A 25,146-nucleotide genomic window follows, 5' to 3' on the forward strand; every position below is an offset into this window, starting at 1 on the left:
ACTATTTTTTTTTATCAAATATAATAAGTGGTGCAACATATTCTTAACATAGTTAAGAAGCTACCAACTTGATAGATCAAAACAAATAACAACTCATCACTGTCAATCTGCTGACTAACTATGGAATTGTTATGTTCAGTAGTAAATGAGAAAATTGTGACATAAATATTTGTTGGATGAACAAATGGACAAGGAAATTGGTCTGTTCACCATTTTTGAATTGGGTCACATATGTTTCTTTCAAACAAACTAAAGAAAACCACTGATGCACACAAACTAATAGACATTGCACAAGGTTATGTTTTTCTCTGACTGTTAATGACATCATTACACGGAATCCATAGGATGTGTACTGATTGATATATTAGTCCCCTATACATGATTTGTTTTAGCTGTTATCAGCTTTGAACTAGCTGTCAGTAACTGTGAGTACTCTCAGATCTGTACTTAAAGGTTTTTGTTGTTGTTAGTGATGAGGGATGAATATATACCATGCCACATCCTGTCTGTATTTTTGTTTGGTGTTTTTCTTTGTATCCATCTGACCAGTTGAGCCTTTTTCCATTTGATTTTTATAGTTTGTTCTTATGTTGTGCTGTTACACCATTGTCCCAGGTTAGGGGCAGGTTGAGCGCTTACAAATATGTAACCCACCACACATTATTTATGTGCCAGTATTAAGTCTGGAGGCTGTATTTCATGGGTTGTCATTGCTTCAAGTCAGTTACCCGGTATATTTGATTTTCCTATATTGTTTATTTATAAATTAGGCTGTTGTTTTTTTTCAATTAAAGTTTCATTTTTTCATGTCAGGGCATTTTATAGCTGACTATACATTATGTTTTTTTTCCTCATTGATGAAGGCTTTGTTGTTTCCTATAGTAACTTACATCCACTTTATTTGAACTCTGGTGGATAGTTGTCTCATTGGCAATCATACCACATCTAATTTATTACAATAATGTATATATCAATGCAAAGAACGACGAAAACAAAATAAATTTAAGATTTTTATTTTCTGATCTTTTCAGAAGCACCAATGAAAGTATAAAAAAGAAAAATAAAGAAAACATTCAACAATTATAGAAACGAAAGGTCAACACTGTAAAAGGTAAATTCCAAACCAGGGAAATATTAACAAGCATAGAACTATAATATTTAAGTTAGTGTAATATGATAAAAACTGCACCTTTCTATACTTGAATAAAAATAAATTCTGATTTTATAATCAAATGCAGCACAAATGAAGTAAATAATGGAAACAGATATATTTTTTGTTCCCTTAATTATCATTAAATATTCTTAGATCATTTATGATTCCATTGTTTTTCCAGGTATAGTTCAGAAAAAGGAAATATCACTTTATTAATTTTGTACATGTACAGCATAAGTTTGACTGTATAGCGTTAACAGACACTTTATTCTATCCTTCACTAAAATTTTAATTCATTGTTTCTCGTAAATTTGTCAGATAACTACAACTCACGAAAAAAAATTCATTCGTTATGCAATTTATGTGCTTTTTCAATGAATGCCAAATGTTAACGTAATCTAAAAACTCTTGTCTGAATGCATTAACAATCTTAAGAATGGTAAATATTAAAATGAAAAATCTCAAAAATGCCTTTTTGAAATTGACAGTTTTATTGAGATTATTACAATGGCAACAAGGCATGTATATTTTAATATATTTCATAACAAACAAACAGATAATAATGTGTAGCTGGTGCTTCTGAAGTTTTAAAACAGTAAGTGAACTGGGAAAACTGTCCAGAACATATTCTATAAAAGGGAATAAATTTAAAAAAAAACTGTTTTTCATCAATAGATAATAGCCCATTTGATTCTTACAGCTGATCTTTTGGTAGGGAAAGGGGAGTAACCCATCATCCAATCGTTATGACAAATATGACCAGGTTTTTAAAAACCCTGGTTCTAACCCTGTAATTCTGTAAAAACAGTTTGGTCTGAAGAAATGCAGGATAGTTTGCCATTAGAAAACCTTAAATAATGACATGAGGATATGAACTTGAATATGTATAAGGGGTTGCACAGCACAAAATATTTGTCATTCCCTATTTTACAGAATATGATCTGAACCGTTATCCAATCAGTATCTGAAATTTGTGAAGCACATTAATGTTTCGAGTGCTGATTATACATTATACTAGTGATATGTGATGAATGCTTCACATAAAATATGACTAACAACCAATGAATGAAATAAATATGATAATGGACAATTTACAATGTCATGAAAAAAAGAGATCATCACGTATAGACTCACATTCCAATAAATAATACCTGTCACAACTGCGTGGGCAATCTGGAAACCTAAATGATAATAAAAGCCGTAACTTACAAGAGGCCCATTGAATCAGTTACACTAACAACCAATTGTGCTTTAAGTACATAAGCATATGGTAAAAGAACTTTCTTAAGAAGATATATGTAGAGCTAGCACTTTTAATACTTGAAAATTAGAACAGTTTGTCTTTCTGATCATGAACTTTTAATAATAAAAATTTATAAAAAATGTTACAATTTTCAATTATTTTTTTTCCTTATCATAACAAAATACTATACAAGCCTTATCAAAATATCAAGACAGGGAGAAAAGCAATCAGCATTCAATTTTCAAGGGTGGTTGTGTGTATTTAAAACTCAATTTTTCCATAATTAAATATTTGTTTTGTATATTTTTTTATTGTGGGTATGGGTGAATGAGGGAAGGGACTATTTTAAAATCCTAAGCATATACAATTTTCAAATTTTTGTTTAAATTAAGAAAGTATCCATCAATAATATATTGGAGAAATTTCAAGTACAATTATTTCTAAATCACTATATATAGCTAAATCCCTAAGAAATAATGAATGTTTAACTTGCTTGGTAAAAGCTTTACACAACAAAATAAGCAACACTTTAATACAGATAACAGTCAACAATATAAATGTTTGGCAAGGATTTAAGGTTTAAAGTTATTTTAATTGTTTCAACAATAATAATTAAAAAAATAACAACTTGGACTTAATACTTCTGCTTTAACAAAGCAGCTTTCTAAACTCAAAAAAATGAAACAAAATCTTTAAAACACTTTTAATATAAGTCTTCCTTTAGTTTGCTAGAGAATTATTTAGTTTGCTACAGAAATATAAAAGTTAATACTTAAGTTAATTCCTTCAATATAGCTTTTATTCCTATAAAGTTTCATACATAAAGACTACTTGAACAGTTAACTTTAATCAAATTTGTGATCAAATGCATATTTTATAGAGGATTATTGTGAAACCTATAAATGTTTTGGAAATGTAAACCTTAACATTATTTAATGTATTAAGCCAAACTGTTCCAATAAAACTTCATCTAGAATTTTCACTTTCCTTGAATTCATTCATTTATAATACTGTAAGCCAAGATTCCATACTATACATGTTTAGTATTTGCTGCCTTAAATAACACAATGCTAACATGTCATCATTTCTAAAGAAGGCTGAATTGCCCACTGTAAAGCATTTCTAAAACACACTACATACAAATGTTACAAGTTAGATTACCAATACAGGAATATTGACATTAATATAAATTATAAACAATAACAGACATTTTTAAACAAAAGTCGAGAAAAAACTTTCCCCCATTTGTATACATGTACTTTAATTTACAAAAGGTGATTGTTTGAGGAATTTCTCAATCAAAATTTTATCAACAGAATTTCAGTATTTTGTAATAGAAATAATAGTGAGAACCAACAGATTTTCCTCAAAGGTCAACACTCATTAGGGTGGGTGGGTGGGGAAAAAAAGGGGGGGGGTGAATGGTGGACTCCGGTATACTGGAGAGGATGCAATGTCTCTAAATGGAACCCACACAAAAAAAAAATCACTTTTAAAATTTCACATCAAAGTTAATTAAACTACACCAACTCCCTTTTGAAGACAACTACTATCTGTAAGCCAAGAACCATATTGCTAAGATGGTAAGGTGATCTGGGTATATCTCTTTAGGTCAACTTTAAACAGTAAATCAATCCTTTTGACAAAATTTTGGGATAACAAGCTTATTTTTTCACTTAAATTTCAATAAAAAAGGGATTTGCTATGAACTTTTATCCAATATTTTGCCAATAGTCATATGAAGAAGTTTACAAGATCACCAGAAAGGATAATAGGGTCATTATACCAAAAAAATATTTTTGTTGAACCGCAACAAATGCCCACCTACTGATTTATAAAAATTGGTAACTTTTTTGAATTTTCGCTGTTGTGAAAGTATAAAACATGTAGTTAACAAAAAAACCCATTAAAACATGTGTTTGAAAAATTAACATAGAAACAACAACATTATTGCCATTTTTCATTTACAACATATAACAAACATAACTTTTAACATACAGATTTTGACAAAGTTTCAAAATTTCCAAGACTTTGATGGATTTCTACTGCAATAACCTATTTGGGTTAACAAAATCATCTAGTACAATTAATACTTTGTGAAGTTAGGAATAAACAGTAAGAAAAACTGACAATATATATTCCACTCTATAAAAAGCAAAAGGGTATTTACTACATGCATTTTTATTTCAATGGACACTAAGATGCATCTAGTCCAGATTACTCTGACGTCCAACAACTGTTTTGCCAGACAAGCTGGGGCCGTGGGACCCACGGTACCAGCTTGTCTGGCAAAACAGCCGTTGAACGTCAGAGTAATCTCAGACTAAGATGCATCCAAAAACAACAAATTACTTCACCGGCAACTAAACTTTCAAACACTGCAGATCATTGATGATCTTCGTCAAAGCAAAAAAATAGAAATCATCCAGTGTCAAAAAAGTACATACTTTTTTCTTTTAGATTAGGGCTATTCCATTAAAATGTATGTGGGAAGGTAGGAAGGGAAGTTTAATTATTGAATGTGACTCTCTTTTCAGTATGTGTCTATTACCCTAATTTAGGCAAAATTGGTTCTTGGTTGTAGGAATATTTTGAAAGTCCATTCCTACCCTCCCCCATACATTTTAATGGAATAGTCCTTACTTATCATACTGCTACTGATTAAAAGCTTTTGGTAGTGTGAATGCAAGTTTTCACTGAATATCATACTCTTTGGGAAATGTAATTTTTTGAATATTTTATGATCTACAAATAAATGTATGTGAAAACTATGGTCTTTATATATGCTGAACAGCAAAATGTATGTAAAAATTAAAATGTTTAAATGCCAAACAGCAGCATATATTCTTTTTAAGCCAAATTCTTCAGACAATCATCAAAAAAGAAATTACAAATATCTACAAATGTGTTCTCCTTAATTCACTTTTATAGATCTTTTTAAAGATAAGAAAGTTTGAAATCTTTAACAAATTGATACATTATGTAGCCAGATATCTTTCTTAATAGGGACTGAAATATATCATTGTTTATACAATATAAAATATTGGTCATTTCACAAAAATATGCAAACATGCTTAGAAGCTCCTGTTAATAGGAAAGGGCTACAACCGTCAGAAATAATCAAATGAGCATAACTACCAGTTTTTTTCAGACAAAATATTGCAAATTTGCGTTTACAATTGCTTTTATCAATGTTTAATCTGACATTATCTTGGAAGGGTCAACATGGTCAATTGCAAAATTCTATCTTATAATCACAAATATGAATTCAAATGTCAGACAATACATGTTCTGAGAACTTTTTTTTAATTACTTTGGCACAACTTATTTTTCAACAAAACTCTGATCCAACATCAAAATATCATAAATTGAAAAGACCAAAATAAATTGAAACTTACTAAATTCATGAGCAGATATTCATATCAAACTATTAACTGTGCTTAAAAACTTATAGTAGTATCAATCATATGGCACATTTTGGTCAAAATTTAATTCTGGTCTTCTCAATTTAGGAAATTTACTATACAAACATCAAACATTCTTAAGTACTATACATAGCACCGCTCTTCTATCGTCCAGCTTCTAACAGCTGATGACAGAGTTTCTAACAAAGATAGTACATGTACACATTTATAAACATTGTATATACACTCCAAAGTTCCAAACAGATCAAAATACCAGATCTTTTTTTTCTTCCATTCTACATCTACTCTTTCTAACTGGTGGTCACAGTATGAGTAAAAAAAATATCATTGCATTTCACATTGCAATAAAAAAACAAATCTAGTACAAGAGAAAAAAAATTTTTAGAATGAAATTTAAAAAAAAATTACAAACAAGTACAACTTATATAAGTTAACATGCATATACATCAATTGTATTTTCTTAGCCACAAATAATCATGCATTGAAATATTAAACCAAGAGTTGCAGTATGTTTGCCAATGTTACAAATATCCACAAGAGACCAAACAACAGTTTAAGGCGAATGCAGCATAGATTCATTATTGAAAAAAAATTCATTAATTATTTAGAATAAAATCAATCATGAATAGATTGATATGTCTTTATAGATGGAGAAGGAACATTAATATTACTTTATTACATATAAATATGTCTTTTTGTCATGTTCTTTTTTATTTTTCAAATTCCATCAATACATGTATATAATTTCCATGACAGATGATATTCATCAAACATAACTAAATGGTGCAATTAAAATTCCCTGGTATTGAATAGATCTTGAAATGAGATTGAAAATTTAGAGTCACAAGATAATTTTTTTCTTTTTTTTTCTATTTTCCAGGAATTTCCATCTGACTAATTACAAAAATGAATTATTAAAATTTCAAATCGAATCAATTTGTTCTTCAGCATATTTTTACAGTCCTCACAGTTGAATTGTGATTTTTTAAACAGTTTAAAACACTGTTATTAAAACAATAAAACACAACAGCACAAAGAAACAACATGTTCAACAACATGAACAAAAATATAGTCAATTTCTGAAATAATTTATAAAACAACAAGGCAATAAAAAGTTCAAGAATATAAAATTTAGCACTTTGCAATTGTATACATAAAAATGTTTGAAAATATGTTACTACATATTACTGCAAAAGAGAAATTGAATTTGCCAAAATACAAAAAAAAATCAACCTTCAAAATCTTTTTTTTTTACATTGCTGACACTGCATTATTACTTAGGAAATTTTCAATAAGTCTGACAGTTTTGCTGTCAAGGACACACAGATCAAAGTCAAAGGTTGTCTCCCCTACATTATACATTCCTGTTTCTTGTATAGCAAGTACAACCTTTTCTAAGATAACAGAATCTTGTATTCTTTCAAGTTTTTCATGTAACTCAAGCAGAGAATAAAGATCTTCACCGTTAGGAGCCTTGCCCAGATTCTCTTCTGAATCCTCACCATTAGAGACTTTCCCCAGATTCTCAATAGAATCTTCAAAATTAATTTCTGTGGTGTCTTCTTCTTTCGTTATTAGTTCTGTCTTAGAAATTAACTTTTCTTCTTGCAAATTTGATTTCAAATCTGTTTTTGATTCCTTCAGTATGTTTGCAGTCTTTGCTACTTTCTCTTCAGAATTTTCTGTCTTAACATTTTCCTTTTTCACCTCTGCTTCCACTGGCTTTTCCTTCCCAGGTGAATCAAACTTTCTGGCTGAAGATTCATAACCTTCTTTTTTCTTCGCTTCCTTACCATTACTTGATGAATGGTTGGAAGATTTTAGTTTTTCATCATTTTCCTTATTTTTGGCCTCCTGTTTAATTGATTTTAGTTTTTCTTCGTTTTCCTTATTTTTGGCCTCCTGTTTAATTGATTTCATTTTTTCATCGTTTTCTTTATTTCTAGTTTCCTGCTTGATTGATTTTAATTTCTCATCATTTTCTTTATTTCTATTTTCTTTACTAGACGTTTTGCTTCCCTGTAAAAATTTAGAAATTTCCTTAACTTTAGCTTCTTTTGCAGCTCTTTCCTTTTCTTTTTCTTTTTCCAATGTTTTGTTGGTATCCTCTGTACTTTTTTCAACATTCTTGGCTTTAACTTTACTCTCCTTGTTGAAGGACAGATTTTGAGATTTATCTTCTTCATTTTTTTCTTTAGATTTTACTTCTTTTGGAGTAGTTTTAATTTCTTTTGTAGAATCCGATTTAGATTTTTCTCTTCCAGAATGTTTTTTCTCTTTTGAATGTTCACGTTTTTTGCTTTCTTTCCTACTTTTCTCTTTGTTTTCTTTTTTACCTTTCAACAGTTTTTCTTTTTCAACCTCTTTGTTGTCAGTTTTGCTCTTTGAATCTTTCTCTTCTTGTTCATTTTTCTCTTTTGTATGTTCTTTTTCCTTTACTTCCACTTTATTTCTTACTTCCTTTTCTTTACTTTCACTTTTGTTTTTGATATCGCGATCTTTACTTTCACTTTTCACCCGTATCTCCTTATCTTTTGTTTCAGATATTTTCTTAATTTCCTTTTCCTTACTTTTTGATTCTTTTTCTTTACTATCACTTTTGTTTTTTGTGTCTTTTGAAGAATCTGATTTTGAATGTTTTTCACTACTTTTGTCTTTGTGTTTGCTACTAGACTTTGAGGAACTTTTGTGCTCTTTTGTTACATCCGATGAAGCTTTTTCTTTTTTCTCTTGGTCTGTCTTCCCTTTCCTGATCGTTTCATCAGGTGTTGTTTTTTCCACTCTCTTAACCTCATCACTAGATTTCTTAGACGAACTAGATTTTGAAGAGGAATGGTGACTAGATTTTGATGAACTTTTGTGAGAAGATGTCGGTGATGGAGCTATAGATTTATGTGATATAGGGGATTTAGAACTTTTCTGAGATGATGGTGTAGATGGCTTGGAGCCTTTTTGTGAAGGTGTTGGTGGCTTATCATGCTTATCAGATGAAGAACTCTTGGAACTTTTTTGTCCTGATTCTGAATGCGAAGTTTTTGAATGCTTAGATGATTCAGTATTGTGATGTGATGATTTGGAACTTTTATGTGAGGATGACATTGGTGAAGATTTGGAATTTACGAAAGAAGACGGAGAATCCATTCTTCTAGAGACAGAAGCTGAACTTTTCACTGATGATGAACTTTTGACTGACGATGGCGACGATTTTGCAAAAGGTCTATGGTGTGACATTAAATCTGAGGCTGCAAATGCCTCGTAATCACTATCGTCATCATCATCGTCATTGGCGAGTTGTTTTAATATGTCATTTAGTGCTTCAGCTCTTGGTCTATTCAACGTTTCACTTGTAACAGCAGACACATACTCTGCATCAGGAGTTTGTCTCCCTTTGTTATCTTCAGTGTCTTCCTCAAAAATGTCAGTATCATTACCACTATCGTGACCCGGATCAACCACATTGTTCTTAACCTCCACCTCATTATCAGATGCTTCTGACTCAGAATCAGACGAGGATGAGGATGATCCACTACTGGAATTACTGTCACTATCACTACTTCCACTTCCACTACTACTGCTAGATTCAGAAATCCTCGCTTTCTTTTTTACCGGGGCATCCACAGAATTTTTCCTCACTTTAATGAAATCTTTCTTATTAAAAGCATTTTCAGGTTTCTTAGTCTCGTCTCGCTTTGGGACACTTTCTTCTTTCTTAACAGGTATGTCTCTAATCTTTTTGGTCGCCACTAACCCACTTTCTTGTTTAGATTTGTGTGCTTTCTTATGATGAGAGCTTGATTTATGATCTGACGATGATGTAACTTTCCTATCATGGGAATTATGGGTAGATTCAGAAGATTTCTTCTTTTCTTTGTGTTTAGAATGTTTATTTTTATCTGTAACAGTTTCAGTTTTAAGTCTTTGTTTATCCTCTGAATGTATTGAGGAAATGGACGAACTCCTTTTTTGTTTTTTAGGTGGATTTGTATCAGTGGCATCTGATGGCCTTTTTAATGGCTTTGATGATGAATGCTTATCTTTTGTTGTGGAACTTTTATGATCTTTGGAATTTGGAGTCTGTTCTGATGATTTGGAAGGAATCACTGATGTTTTTGACGTGCTTTCTGATGATACACTGCCAGCATGCTTTGGTTTTTTCTCTTTGTCTTTGTCCTTGTCTTTATCCTTTAATAAATAAGATTAGAAAATTATATAATATGAAATTCTTAAATTCATCATAATAAAAATCCATTTATTGGTTTTAAACTATATACTGTAACTTTTAATCATTGAAAGTGTTCATTTCATGATAAAAACTTCCACAACTACCATTATATAATAAGTAGGATTAAGAAATTCCTGTTCATGTTGAAGTAGACTATTTATGGTCAAAATTATAATACTCAGTTTAACTTTTATCCTGCTGCAGTTTTTGTATTTATAACTCATCTCTATACATTCCATATATAAACTATATCGCTCCTATCTGTTTTTGTTAAAACAGGGGGAATTGCTAACTAAAATTTTTAATTCTGTCTAAAACTCAGATTATATCTTCTTCTTAAGAATGTAGATTATGAAGTTTTAAACAGTAATAAATAATGATTAGAGTGTATGACTTTCATGAAAATCTACGCTTTATGTATGTTTGTCAGGGGTGGATCCAGCCATTTTAAAAAAGGGGGGGTTCCAACCCCCGGAACCCCCCTGGATCCGCCAATGTTTGTTATGAAAATCTAAGTATAAATGATGATTTTGACAAATTTCTTATGGTCTGCTGTAAACTCTTGAGTAACTGTTTTGCATTCCTTTTTTACCACTCTTTTATTGTTATCATTTACAGTTATATATGTACATTTACAAGTTAACCACAGTTCACAAAATGTAGAAAATCCAAATATTAAATACATATAGCTGTAATAGTAAAATATCTGGTTATAAATGATATATGAAACATTTATAAGACACTAACTTATATGGCTGCTATTGTGTATTTTACTTGTAATGTCAGATAATATTAACATTTAATTGTTTCAAAATTTTCAGGAAGGGCCTTTTATAGCCCACTATCATTATGGGTTTTGCTCATTGTTTTGAGTATAAGTTTCTCTTTGTTGAAAGCCATAGAGTAGTTTATAATTGCTTACTACATTTTAACTCTGGTAGACAGTTTTCTTATACTCAATTATACCACATCTCCTCATTTTCATAAACAGGGTGCTGGTGTATAATAATTATACTATACAGACTTTCCCGCTAACATGTTTAACCCCGCCACATTATTTATGTATGTGCCTGACCCATGTCAGGAGCCTGTAATTCAGAGGTTGTCGTTTGTTTATGTGTTACATATTTGTTTTTCGTTCATTTTTTTACAAAAATAAGGCCGTTAGTTTTCTCGTTTGAATTGTTTTACATTGTCTTATCGGGGCCTTTTATAGCTGACTATGCGGTATGGCCTTTGCTCATTGTTGAAGGCCGTACGGTGACCTATAGTTGTTAATGTCTGTGTCATTTTGGTCTTTTGTGGATAGTTGTCTCATTGGCAATCATACCACATCTTCTTTTTTATATTTGCCATATCATTTGTTTCTTTTTGTTTATTGAATATGAATCAAAAGCAAGTTGTACGTATAATTCAATTGACTTTTTACATTTTTGTAACATGCATTTTTTTTGCATTCAATGACCAACAGATATTTAAGCAGTATCTATAAACAAGATGTCCTACAGATCATTATAAGACTGTGACATGCTCAGTGGGTATAATAAAGTTTCAAAGTATAGCTACAGTGGAACAGGAAGTGACTTCCCTGCAAATCTGAAACCATATGAAACAAATCTTTTCCCATTTAAATCTAATTTCTATATAATATATATGAATACCTTAGAGCTTGACTTCTTTTCTTTCTTTGCTGAATCAGTTGTGATTGGCTGGCCAAATAATTCTGTAAACTGTTTGCCATTGCCACTGTTGTCAAGACTAGCACCATTGCCAACTAATGTCTGTGAAAAGGCAAGTAAGTATATAAATAGCAAGATAATCATATAATAATGATAATTCAAAAGGTCATGTAGAAATGCCTAACCTATATGCATCATAACTAATAAACATGCTACCAATGGGTCCATTGAAAAACAGACTATACTTTGGTAAATAGAGAGTTGGATGTGTATTGATTGATATTTCAATCTAAGATACGTGATTTTTTATTATCTGTTATTAACTCTGACTTAGCTGTCAGTTAATGTGAGTACTGTCAGATTTGTACTAAGTTAGTGTCTTTATTTTTGTCTTTAGGGATGAGGGATGAACATACTATCTGCCAATTTCTGTCTGTGTTTTTGTTTGTTTTTATCTGATGAGTTAAGACCTTTTTATTCGATTTTTGCTGTTACACCACTCTCCCGTGTAAGGACACACAGAAACATGCTTAACTCCGCTACATTCTTTGTGTGCCTGTCCCAAGTCAGGAGCCAGCTGTTGTTCAGTGGTTGACTTTGGTTCATGTCTGTCATATTCAGAGGCCCCCCGTTTTCTGCGAAAATTTGGTTGTTTATATAGGGAATCACTGAAGCATGACCGGAGCGGCCCCCCTCTTAGGTAGTCAACAGGCCCCCACTTATGAAAATTTCTGGATCCGCCACTGATATTTGTTTTTCATAAATTTTCAATAGTTTGCTTTGTTTCATATTTTTCATATCAGGTCTTTCTATGGGGGACTATACAGTATGGTTTGTTCTCATTGTTGAAGGATTAAGGTTGTTTATTAATGCTTACATCCACTTCATTTATTTTTGATGGATATAGTTGTTTCAATAACAATCATATCACATCTCCATATTTTTATATGGTACATGTACATGTAACTGCACAGTTAAAGATTTTTGTCTATTTTGTTTAAGTCCATTAGGTCTTTAAGGGGACATTCAATCTCACAAGTCATAAAACAAACTGACAATACCATGGATGAAAAATAAAAAGACAAACAAACAAACAACAGTACACAAAACACAACTTGGAAAACAAATGACTTAGCATCCCAACACCACCAATAACTGGGGGTGCTTTGGAAGGGCAAATAAAGTATGTACAATGTACTTACACCTCCTGATTTCAGTAGTTTTTTCTTAAATTCATCTGTTGGATTCTGGAATGTTAATTTCTCACATCGTATGTGATTAACTGGTGTATCATCTAATTTCAGAAACAGGTCATACTGAAATCTGATTTTTTTTGGTTCCTCCTTATTTTTGAAATAAATGTCTATTGGCAATGTGAATCCTGCATAACCACTTGCTGCCACATGGTATGGTGGGGCAACTACAGCTGAAATAAACAAGTTTTCGCATTGTTATATTGCAAACACAGATTTTACAGGTGTATTTTGTAAAGATATCAACATAAACCCCAAAACACTCAATGAATATTACTATAGTATTAATGAATGGGTGTTTTTATAATGGCCCTGTTATATGTCCAAGGTCTGTAATAATGGTCGAGGAAGTCTGTAATGGCCCGAGGCAACGCCGAGGGCTATTACAGACATCCGAGGCCATTATTACTGACCGAGGACATATAACAGGGCCATTATAAAAACACCCATTTCTTAATACATTTATTAACCAACTCATTTATTAACCAACTGAACAAAAGTGTATGTGTTGCTGCTAACTTGATGTACTATCTAACTCTTTTAATGACAGTTTAGTTTGAACAAAATAATGTGTACTTCACCATTATAAAGCTTTAAATATATACCAAATATCCAAGATATTAAGTTGAAAGAGATATGTGTTAAAAACAGGATGAACAGTGATCCCTTTATATGGTTCTTTAATGTTGGTTGCTGGTTACTAAATTAAATAAAATACAAAAAGGTATTATACTCTTTACGACTTAGTTTTATTAACTTTATTAAAAACACTACAGACAAACTGGCATTAATACAAGGCCATTACAGAAAAACAGGACCATTACAGAAAAAACAGGGCCATTACAAAAAAAACAAGGCCATTACAGAAAAAACAGGGCCATTACAGAAAAAAACAGGGCCATTACAGAAAAACAGGGCCATTACAGAAAATATGTAATTTTTAATAAACAGTCACTTTTGGCAATAATGCACTTAGTTGGTTAATAAAAAGCTGTACTATTTTGTATAAAAATAAACATGGCAAAAGGTGATGAAATTTATATATGTCAATATGAAGGTAAGTTCCAGCCAGAGGCTCTCTGGGTCTCAATTGCAAGAGCATGTGTCACTCACCTGTTTTTTGTTTTGTTTTTGGAAACCATGTAAAAATAGATTTAAATCATAACAAATGCCCTAATAATGATTGAAGCCAAATTTGTAGTCTTCTAGCATAATTTGTGTCTTGGTCTAACTTGATTTCATTTATATTTCTGATTAAAAACTACCTCCATCAGCATTATTTTTTTAATAAAAATCTTAGGGTTATATTGCACAATTCTTTGTAAGAATTTATAGTCATTACAATGCAATTACATCATGTACATTGTTATTATTACATATCATATGATTGAATAATACATGCTTGTATATTTACATGTATATGCAAATATACTACATAAATTGACCTACTTGTTCTATGATTTCAATAATATATTGTTACTTGACATTAAATCATCAATTTATATGTAGAAAGTAATATATATTCACAAGTAATCATTTTTACTTAATAAATATTTAAGAACAATTCAGTTGTAATATAGTTACATGTATTTGTACATGTTTCATTTATTTTAAATGAATGCCTGTAATAAGTAACTAAAACTGTTAAAAAAATGGAACTATTTCTTAATTTCCCTAAGCACTGCTACTTCAGTGTGTTGATAAATATTTCATAATGAAAATTAAAGTTCCTTACAAAACTGAGATGATGTAAATATCATTGTTAGATTAACATGCATGGTGAATGATGGTCATGGATGAATTGATCAGTGTTTAAACCAAAGGCAAATGTTACATTCATATCAGGAAGAGAACAAAATTTTTTTAAAGGATAGTATAATACATAGGAGAGCTACAATGTAAAGCTGCCATTGGATTTTTAGGGGGGCTAGGATGAATTTTGTTCTGCATTTTATTTTTTAAAAGTTGTTATTCCTATCCTGCCTTTTTTTATTAGTTTATCCTGTATTTTTTACCAAGTTGCTCATCCTGCCTTTTTTTATTAGTTTATCCTGTATTTTTTACCAAGTTGCTCATCCTGCCTTTTTATTACTAACCAGATGGACACAACATTCAAGCTTGATACAGCTCTGAATTTGGATTGCGATTAAATAGTTGACACAGAATAAATGTGGTCTAAGAATTAAGAAAAATAAAATTGGACATTTACCTTTTATGGTCCAATATCCAAAATCTAAATACATGGTTAGATTCAGCATATCAAAGAACCCCAAGAATTCGATTTTTTTATGAAATTTTTGCGGCCATATAAAAACTCCTGTCCAGCTTTTTTTCAAATTTCATCCTAGCCAAACCTCACCCCCAAAAAAATTCTTTGCATGAAATAAGTCTCCCAAGGAAAAGTTTTGTTGCTAATGGAGACCAAATTTTCCCTGCAAAAAACATTATGGTACCTTCTTTCAAAGAGCAACACCATGCATAGTAAAATAAGGGATGGTAAACTTAAGGATACAGTATTTTCTTAACTGATGATGTCATTTAATATCCATTATATGTGTTGGTACAAAATGTATATATATAGTTGACATTTTAATGGGGGTTTCTACAGACCTGTGATATTTTTCCTTAGCGATTTACATTTTGTACTTAATGTGATATCGATGACAGGATTGTTTTAAGTGTGAAAAACATCACGTATTGTATTATAAACATTTATAATGTACTAAGGCTAGTCCATGAGTCATTGGCCTTGTGAGTCAAAAGATGCATCAAGATTGTAATATGTTGTAACAACTGAGTTCAGATATCTTCATCTTATAGCAAAAGTTGAATAAAAAAATTTGTGACTTGATTTTTCTTTTCTTCTTATTTTCCCTCATGGAGCCTGAAGAATTTAACTAGTATATAGCAATAAAATTTTACTTTGTTATTAGATAGGGCAAAAAATTCTTGAATCCTTCGTAAAAGCTTCGAATGTGACATTATTTCTTGTTATATAGTATCTTAAAAACATTTATACATCTAATTATATATAAACATACCTCTTTTAGGATGTGGAAAACTAGCATGTAGATTAAAAACAACCTTTTCTACAAAATTTGAAATGTTACACCCCTCTGGTCCTCTGACGTAAACAGTCCAATCATGTGTGTACCCTTCTTGTGATGGTGATTCTCTCTGAGAGGCTCGATGACCAAGTTCAATCTTCACTTGAACAGACTAAAATGACAAGATATATATTATGAAATACTATTTTTTAATAAATTATCTCACATGTCCTGATTTAAGATTTTTGTACGACAAGCCAATAACTGATAAGTTGGTGAACAGTTTATGGTGAGAGCAAACTTCATGAAAACGTTTGATGCATAGATTAAAATAAGTTTTGTGCAGGAATATACAATGTAATTGATTTGTCTCAGCCGGAACTACATTTGAAGATACTACAAAGGCACTTTGTCGAATTCCAAACATTGAAACTGCTTACACACCTCAAAAGAGTGACAAAAAATACATGTAACAAAGGGACTTTCAAACTCGAAGGTTGAAAATAAACTGACAACACCATAGGGCTAAAAAAGAAACCAACAGACAAACATCAGTACACAAATTAAAACACAACATAGAAAACCAAAGACCATGAAGACTGAGTAACACAAACCCCACCAAAAACTCTGGGTGAACATATCGACTGATGCATAAAAAATGAAAATCGGCCCAGAATTAATTATTCTACAACGATTTGAAATAGTGAGTGACATTATTTTATTAGTTTGTGGGTGAAGTTTAAATCGCGATTAAGGTGTGTTTCGGTTACCGCTGGTTAACAATAAATATATTTGATAAATATTAAAAAAATTTAGAGTGATATATATGGTTAAGTTACTGGATAAGCCTGGACAGTAGAAATTTCCAGTTTATAATACGAAAGTTAATCGAGCAAGTATCAATCAACAAAATACAGCAGAAGAAAACAGAGATCTAACTGGTAGTTAGTAACTACGTTATATAGCTAATTATCATTTTATGTAATATATTTTTGTCCTCTAAAATATGTTATCATTATCCGACCAAATGAAACCATCCAAATGATACTGGTAAATATTATTGAACAGTCGCACAAGAATTTGTATAATGTCACTATACAAATCCTTGAGTCGCAGTACTAAAAAAAATTTCAACACTTCAGGGTTCAGCTGGTGTGTAAATAACATGCCATGTTTCAAGCTAATTAACATGTCATTAAATTGCGCGCAGCATCACAGATGAAACGTTTGAAGTTAGGTCGTAGTAGTTCCTGTCAATATAATACTTCCATGGTCATACCGACACCCATTATCACTCCTTGTACAAATAACATGAATTTTGTGAGTTTGACAGACTGAGTTTCAGTTTCAGAAAGTATTAACACATATATACTCATGAATGTTTTATTACAAAATGTATATCTCTAGTATCAACAAACAAATGACAAAGATAAACATTGATAAATCATGTTTTATTGTGTAAATCTTAAAATGAAAAAGAATAATGTTAATTATCATACATGTGCATAGCAAATACAATGTAACAATATGTAAATGCATACACATGACAAAAGTATAAACTACTTTCAAATTTTGTGTGTTAAGTGTGTATTTTTAAAATGAAGAGAATTTCTCAGAACTACTGCAGGGGCTTTCCCAGACTTATAATTTTTTAATTAAAATAAATAAAAATAAATATACACTTTAATAAAATTAAAGAAATGACATAGTATCAACATAACGCAAATTGAAGTATACAAATTGTGACCGCAGAATAATATTGTTGTTTACAAGACACATTTTCGCTGTTTGTTTACAGTAAAATCGGACAATATTTTCCAAAGTAATTGAGTAACTGTTTAGAAATAAAGTAAAATGTCTTTACCTGACTAGACATTTTATGTTTCTTCCTCCAAATATTTGACTTTTGTAGTCAAAATCGTCAAAGTATTTATATATAACACAAAGAACATCTTCATTCATAGAAACTTCATTATGCGAAAAATCAACAGCATGTACAAACCGGAACTAGGTGATGCGCATGACTCGGTGTAGGAGGCATTTTATTTTCTGCATCCCTCGGGAAAACACCTACTTATCTCGCCTATCGATATTTCCTTTTTAGAAATAACCACGCTTAAATAAAGGTGTGAATACTATATGTTTTATTTATCAAACCAAAAATATAATCAAATGTTAAACTGAAACACACACAGGGAGGGTTACTAACACAAAACGCTTCATTTTTTCCCTCTAGCTTAGTAGATGCCCCCTCCCCCCCCCCCCCCCCCCCCACACACACGGCCGGGTGGAATTTACTCAGTTTCAAGGGCTGGTTTGAGATGAGTAACCTGTGGTCTAACTTGGACTGTCAGAATCAGAATGTGTGTCGGTTTCATAGTTGTCAAACTTGGATAATGTATTTCAATCAGTAGTATTATAATCCATTATACTGCTAGTAAACATTTCTGAAAGTTTGAACATGTTTACTTGGCCGCGATGATAGAAAATTAACTTGTAGTTTAATAGAATTTTAGATAATGTTAGATATACGGAAAAGTTTTTCATGTTGAACATGTTAAAGACAGGTACTATCATTATAAGAACAGTATAAGTTTTTGATAACAATTTAAAAAAATTCCGACGAAGTGTTATAACCTCGAGGTTATAACACTATAAAGATCACTAAAGTTGAGTTCTGTATTCAGAAAACCTCAGTAGAGACAGAACTTAGTTATTTTAAAAATGTTTTGAACTCACAAAACAATATATATAGTACAGTGAACAATATATGTAGTAAATATCATGTGTAAGTGAAAGTTGTGATCCGCGCAAACTTTTCAGTTGCATTACTGATATAAACATAATATTAGTTGCTTTGACTGGACTGGGACCATGAACAGAATCATGTATTAGTCCCAAAAATGAACTCATGTATTAGTCCCACAAATGAACTCATGTATTAGTCCCACAAATTAACTCATGTATTAGTCCCACAAATGAACTCATTTTGAATGTATTAGTCACATAAATGAACTCATTTTGAATGTATTAGTCCCACAAATGAACTCGTGTATTAGTCCCACAAATGAACTCATGTATTAGTCCCACAAATGAACTCATGTATTAGTCCCACAAATGAACTCATTTTGAATGTATTAGTCACATAAATGAACTCATTTTGAATGTATTAGTCCCACAAATGAACTCATGTATTAGTCCCAGGAATGAACTATAAGACCACCGTCACCCAGGCTAGAGTTTTTATATTATAAGAAATCACAGGCGACAAATGAATGACTATTACTGCAAAAATTCAGACTTCTGGCGAAAATAAAGACCGTTCGAGGCATCAGTAGAAGAAAAGTTTGGATTTGTAAACGAAACATACTAAAATTAGAATAAAGAACTGAGAACTATGTTAAAGAAGCTACAAACGGGGTCAATTAAAAGTTCACAATTTTGTTTTCATTGTCACATTAAGAATATGCACTTGTGACAGTGTACAGGCAAGTTATTGGCAACTCGGTGCATTTCAATAAAAAATTGATTCCAGAAAAGACATACTATGTCATTCATTTCCAGCTAAGCCTATCACGGCTATCCAATCGACGCCGACCCGTGGTGTTTGATAGGAGATAGACCCAATTTATTTCTAAAGATAGTACACGAAAGTGATAATGGGCTATATATATCTGACCTGTAGACAAACCCCTAACGGTCATATATGATATTCAATAGCAAGACCCTAATGGAAGGACACAAAGTCTTGGTTCCGTAAAAGTTTATATGTACACCAGTTCTCAACGGCTAGCTTAGACGGTCTCTTTCCTATCAGTTATTTAAGAATGATTCGAACGAATGATAATCCTTTTCTTATCAGAAAGAAATGTTGGGATATAAGGTTCAAGTTTATACACATCAATGGTCAAATAATTATATCAATAAATCAATATAAAAAAGATAAAATTATACACGACGACATACCTTGTTATTGTTCATTTCATAAACTCCAGTTCGTTTTAGTATTATTTAGACGAATTCATTGTACATGTAATAGTCTTCCGTTTGAATTTTGCACCCGGATATCTAAACACATTGGTTGACAGGACATGAATTTCGTCATATGCTTACGTTAAACAATCTTTAAATAGATTTAAAAATCCTAAATAAAGCGATAGCCCTCATTCATATACCGAAATCAATAATAACCCATTTTTTATTGGTGTCAAGTGCAAGCAATGTTCGTCATAGGAAATATTACCTTTATGGAAATGATTATTTCAAAATAGTCGGGTATTTCTTTTAACTAAAATGTATAGGTTCATTTGTAAGTGTACTTTGAAACAGAATAAGGAAGCTCGATTAATCAATAAACAAATAAACAAATACACAAATAAGTTTGCAGTGTCTGTACCACAATTTAAAAAAAGGGAATCCCTCTGTGTAAGTGAAAGCGAATTATGTTAAAAAAAAATTATTGTCTATACGCATTAACAAAATTAGTGTTTTTTTTTATCCAATTTAGGTTCTACTAAGCCAACCAATATATGTGTTGTTCACGTCGATGAGGTGATAAGAAAACAACTCAAAAGTTACCATATATATATACATCTTAGAGATCATATACGACATTTGACAAATACCAGACGGCCATACGATATTCAGGCTCTGAAAAATCTTCTAGAACAAGACCACGTAAAAAAGGGGAGGGTGTAACATACTTGTAACAGAGGCCATGATAAAAAAAAACCAAAAAAACATGGGAGATCGAGAGAACGGTAGCGTACTGTATACAAAGAACAATAACTCTTATGAAAACTCACTGATTATCATGATGGCAATCACAGTACAATGGTTACAAATAAACAATGAAAGAATGTTTTATTACGTATAGTGCTATTATTTCTCTTTATACATGTATGAATATATATATAAAAAAAAAATAGAGCAAAATCAGGTTATAAGAGTTTTTGTGTATAATTCGTATAGTATGTCCCTACTCGAACAAGATCCTAACGTCCAACCTCAGTCTTTTTGTCACAGGCACTTGTTTCTGTCAATGTGGGGTTTACTATCCATACCAGTACAGTATGGATAGTAAACCCCACATTGACAGAAACAAGTGCCTGTGCTTTTTGTACTCAAAGATTATAACTCAGCATCATGATTGGAATGGTCTGCAGCAGATTATTTTTTAGTTATCAAACCACCAAGACAAATTCAAAGACACCTCAAATTAGCTTATATTATCATTGTGAATAAATCGAAAAGAACGCATATTTTTATGCAATAATTGAACCAATTCTTCAGAGAAAAAACGGTTGAAATCTTTTAACGGGTTGTTATTAATATACATATATAAAAATTAGAAGACTTGGTATGATTGCCAATGAAACAACTCTCTAAATTACATAGAAAGTTATCAACTATAGGTCACTGTACGGCCTTCAAAAATAAGCAGAATCTATACCGCATATATATAGTCAGCAATAAATGGGTCTGAAACAACAAACGAAAAACAATCCAAACGAAAAACTGATTCGTGAACAAAACAATGAAAGAAAAACAATTATGATATAAATAAAGAAACGACACTGACCACTGAATTACAGGCTCCTGCGACTCTTTCCACAAACTCTCCAACGATTAAAATTGATCGTAAGATAATAGAATTGCTGATTTATCAGACTAACTCACGAATGATCACAGATATATTTCACTTATCGTAACCACAATTCCGTTTTCTTTTTGATTTACCGAATCTGGCTATGATTCGGATTACTTACATGATCTAGTGCCAACATAGGATTAGAATCTGCTTACTCTTTCCAGAGCACATAAGTTCAATCCCAGTTTTTGATAGGGTTCGTCTTGCGGAATCTTCAGTGTCGTCGTTATTTTTGGCTGTATATGGTGTTGTTTGTTTTTATTAGACTTGGTTTGTTCTCTCTCTTGTTCAACCCAGGAACATATATATTAGATATACTGTTCCCAGTTCTACCACGGCAAATATTTTCATTTAGTTTTTTTTTCTTTCCTGGAGTGAATATCTATATAATATATTCTAATCCCAGGCAGAAACCCCTAGCCGTATTGGTCACAACTTTTTGGATCTTTTGTTCCTCAGTGCTCTGCAACTTTGTACTTGTTTTGGCTTTCGAACTTTTTTCATCTGAGTGTCACTGGTTAGTCTTGTGTGGACGAAAAGCGTGTCTGGCGTATTAAAATGGTACCTTTTGATAGCTATTATTCGGCGTGTGTTTCTCTGTCCTATGTGTTCTCCCATTTATTTGTTTTGTGGTTCTGTCATGTAATGTTGTTATTTCAATGTTATATTTAACATTGCCATAAAAGCGGGAGGTTTGGCATGCCACAAAACAAGGTGCAACCCATTATTTTTTTCTTAAAATGTCCTGTACCAAGTCAGGAAAATGGCCATTGTTATATTATAGTTCGTATCAGTGTGTGTTACATTTTAATGTTGTGTATCTGTTGTGTCATAGTTCTCCTCTTATGTTTGATGCGTTTCCCCCAGTTTAAGTTTGTTACCCGGATTTGGGTTTTTTTTCTCAATCGACTTATGAATTTCGAACAGCGATATACTACTGTTGCTTTTATTTCTATTTCCCATATCAAACAGTTTTTGTCCATCAGGGATTTTGAGGTCTCTTTGATTTCTCTGTTGAATTTATCCACAACGATTTCGGACTACAAGTAATTTATTACTTGAAATATGGTATGGGCACTTGTTTATCTTAATCACCGTATGTTGACCCCTAGGCGTATTTCTGGATTTTTGTTTTGTTATGTTGTTGTTTCATTGACTTATATATATATATATTTTTTTTTAATATATATAATATATGTATATTTCTGCCTATGTGAAGTGAGAACTGCAAATTATACCTTGTCCATCGGATTTCTTATGATTAAGAAATACCAGGCGTTAATTTAACATACTTTAAAAGAAGCAAGATATTTTTATAAGCGGGGCGAGTTGGCAGAACTTTATACAGTGGGGTTTAAACCTTTTTCATTAATAAGTGAGTTGTCAGACTGATTGTTCAATTTGATTTTACACTTTTAGGTGGGGCGAGTTTCGGTAAACAAGAGTGCAGATTTTTTATAAAGTGGCGATATAGTATAGGCCGACTGGCAGGTGGGGCGAGTTGACATTGTTTGATATCTACTCATCGTGTTCGGGGGTGTATACATCATATAGTAATATATAAAGTATATTATAATGGTTGTGTGGCGTTCTAAAATAGATTTTATGAATTGTAAATGTTTTTTCGTCAAATCTAAAACAGCTGGGATGTAAAATAGTTATCCCATTCGGACTCCGCCATCGGGATGATCTTACACTGACACACCGCGTCCTTGTGGGATAACTATTAATTGACCCCTAGGCCTTTTTCTGGATTTTTGTTTTGTTATGTTGTTTTTTCATTGACTTATATATATGTTGTGATGTAAGTTTGTACAAATTATAATTTGTACAGGGTTTTTGTATACAATTTATAAGTTTTTTGACACCTTTCTTCTTGCAACAGGTGATACAGGTGTATCCTATAAAATGTACCAGTGGAATGTTTTAAATTCAAAATATCATACTTCAACCTAAAATTTAGTGCTATTCTTCTTGTCTTCAAACTGGAAATGAGGATACCTGAATGGTTTAAATTCTAATTTTATTTTTTTCCTTATACCATATTCATCTCCATACAAAATCTGTGTGTGGTGTTATAATGTTTTTGTATCAATGCTCAGTATTAGACTGTATCATGAAGTTGTGAAAATATGACAGAAATATGCGAAGCAAAAGACTGTGTGCTTGCATCATCCATTTGTGTTCAACAGATCATGAAACACTGATAACTTGTACAGAAAATCTGTACAAATTATAATTTGTACAACATTACAACTTGTACACAACATATATATATATATATATATATATATATATACAACTATATACATTATGTACACAGCCATGTATCACTATCATTGATGGCGATCCGATGGATACATCTGTTGTAGAGTTGTCACTGACTCAGACGTATATATATATATATCCGAAAGCTCTTTTTTTGAGAGCCCAGGTGGTCGTGTGGTCTAGCGGGACGGCTGCAGTGCAGGCGATTTGGTGTCACGATATCACAGTAGCATGGGTTCGAATCCCGGCGAGGGAAGAACCAAAAATTTGCGAAAGCAAATTTACAGATCTAACATTGTTGGGTTGATGTTTAGACGAGTTGTATATACATTATGTACACAGCCATGTATCACCATCATTGATGGCGATCCGATGGATACATCTGTTGTAGGGTTGTCACTGACTCAGACGTACTTATGAATATAATTATTTTCTGTGACTGTATCTTACATTAATTTGTAGGATCCTTTACTATAGATAATTTAGCTGATCTGTAACAATAACATCTTCATGCCTTATATATCATGTACTGTAGTACGCCGCTAGATTAAAACTGACGTGGAAAGGTAACACATGCCCACCGAAAGCTCTTTTTTTGAGAGCCCAGGTGGTCGTGTGGTCTAGCGGGACGGCTGCAGTGCAGGCGATTTGGTGTCACGATATCACAGTAGCATGGGTTCGAATCCCGGCGAGGGAAGAACCAAAAATTTGCGAAAGCAAATTCACAGATCTAACATTGTTGGGTTGATGTTTAGACGAGTTGTATATATATATATATATATATATATATATAATTTTTTTAATATATATAATATATGTATATTTCTGCCTATGTGTAGTGAGAACTGCAAATTATACCTTGTCCATCGGATTTCTTATGATTAAGAAATACCAGGCGTTAGAATATGTATAAAGTGCCTAGAAAATCAACCTAACGATGTTAGAGTAGATTTGATTCGTAACTTCCTCCGTGGCATATAATATATATATATATTATTTTTATTTCTAACTACAAAGACTTTGAAAATAAATAGTTCCCCTGAACTTAAGATTAAGAACCATATTTAACATGGTTTGGAACTCTCTTTCAATTGATATTTTAATTATTCCAAAGTTATGCCGTGAACGTATCTTTTGATGTGCATCTATAAAAATGTCATGTGTGCAACATTTAATTGGTGCATGTATCTTCATTTAACTTTTGAG

At 31.7% G+C, this 25,146-nt stretch overlaps 1 protein-coding gene across 2 annotated transcripts; it reads right to left on the reverse strand.

The window, feature by feature from the left end:
- Window positions 1-997: 997 nt before the first annotated feature.
- On the reverse strand, window positions 998-20,153 carry LOC139520133 (peptidyl-prolyl cis-trans isomerase G-like). Of its 2 annotated transcripts, none has more exons than XM_071312596.1 (5): window positions 19,989-20,153; window positions 16,017-16,194; window positions 12,925-13,148; window positions 11,705-11,824; window positions 998-10,003 (listed from the first exon to the last, which is right to left on the reverse strand). In XM_071312596.1, the coding sequence occupies exons 1-5, from the start codon at window positions 20,001-20,003 to the stop codon at window positions 7,073-7,075; spliced, it is 3,468 nt and encodes a 1,155-aa protein (XP_071168697.1). In that variant the 5' UTR covers window positions 20,004-20,153; the 3' UTR covers window positions 998-7,072. The 2 variants fall into 2 exon arrangements, with proteins under 2 accessions (XP_071168697.1, XP_071168698.1); XM_071312597.1 differs by lacking the exon at window positions 19,989-20,153 and adding an exon at window positions 17,887-18,601.
- Between the last annotated feature and the right edge of the window lie 4,993 nt (window positions 20,154-25,146).

The sequence above is a fragment of the Mytilus edulis genome, chromosome 4 (genome assembly GCF_963676685.1).
Source record: "Mytilus edulis chromosome 4, xbMytEdul2.2, whole genome shotgun sequence".
NCBI lineage: Eukaryota > Metazoa > Mollusca > Bivalvia > Mytilida > Mytilidae > Mytilus > Mytilus edulis.

What these genes read in the sequence shown, in the direction of transcription:
- LOC139520133 (XM_071312596.1), bottom strand. An exon ending in AACTACTGAAATCAGGAGGT is followed by an intron (nt 11,825 to 12,924) that starts GTAAGTACATTG and finishes GCCTTTTCACAG; the next exon opens with ACATTAGTTGGCAATGGTGC. An exon ending in AAAAGAAGTCAAGCTCTAAG is followed by an intron (nt 10,004 to 11,704) that starts GTATTCATATAT and finishes TATTTATTAAAG; the next exon opens with GATAAAGACAAGGACAAAGA.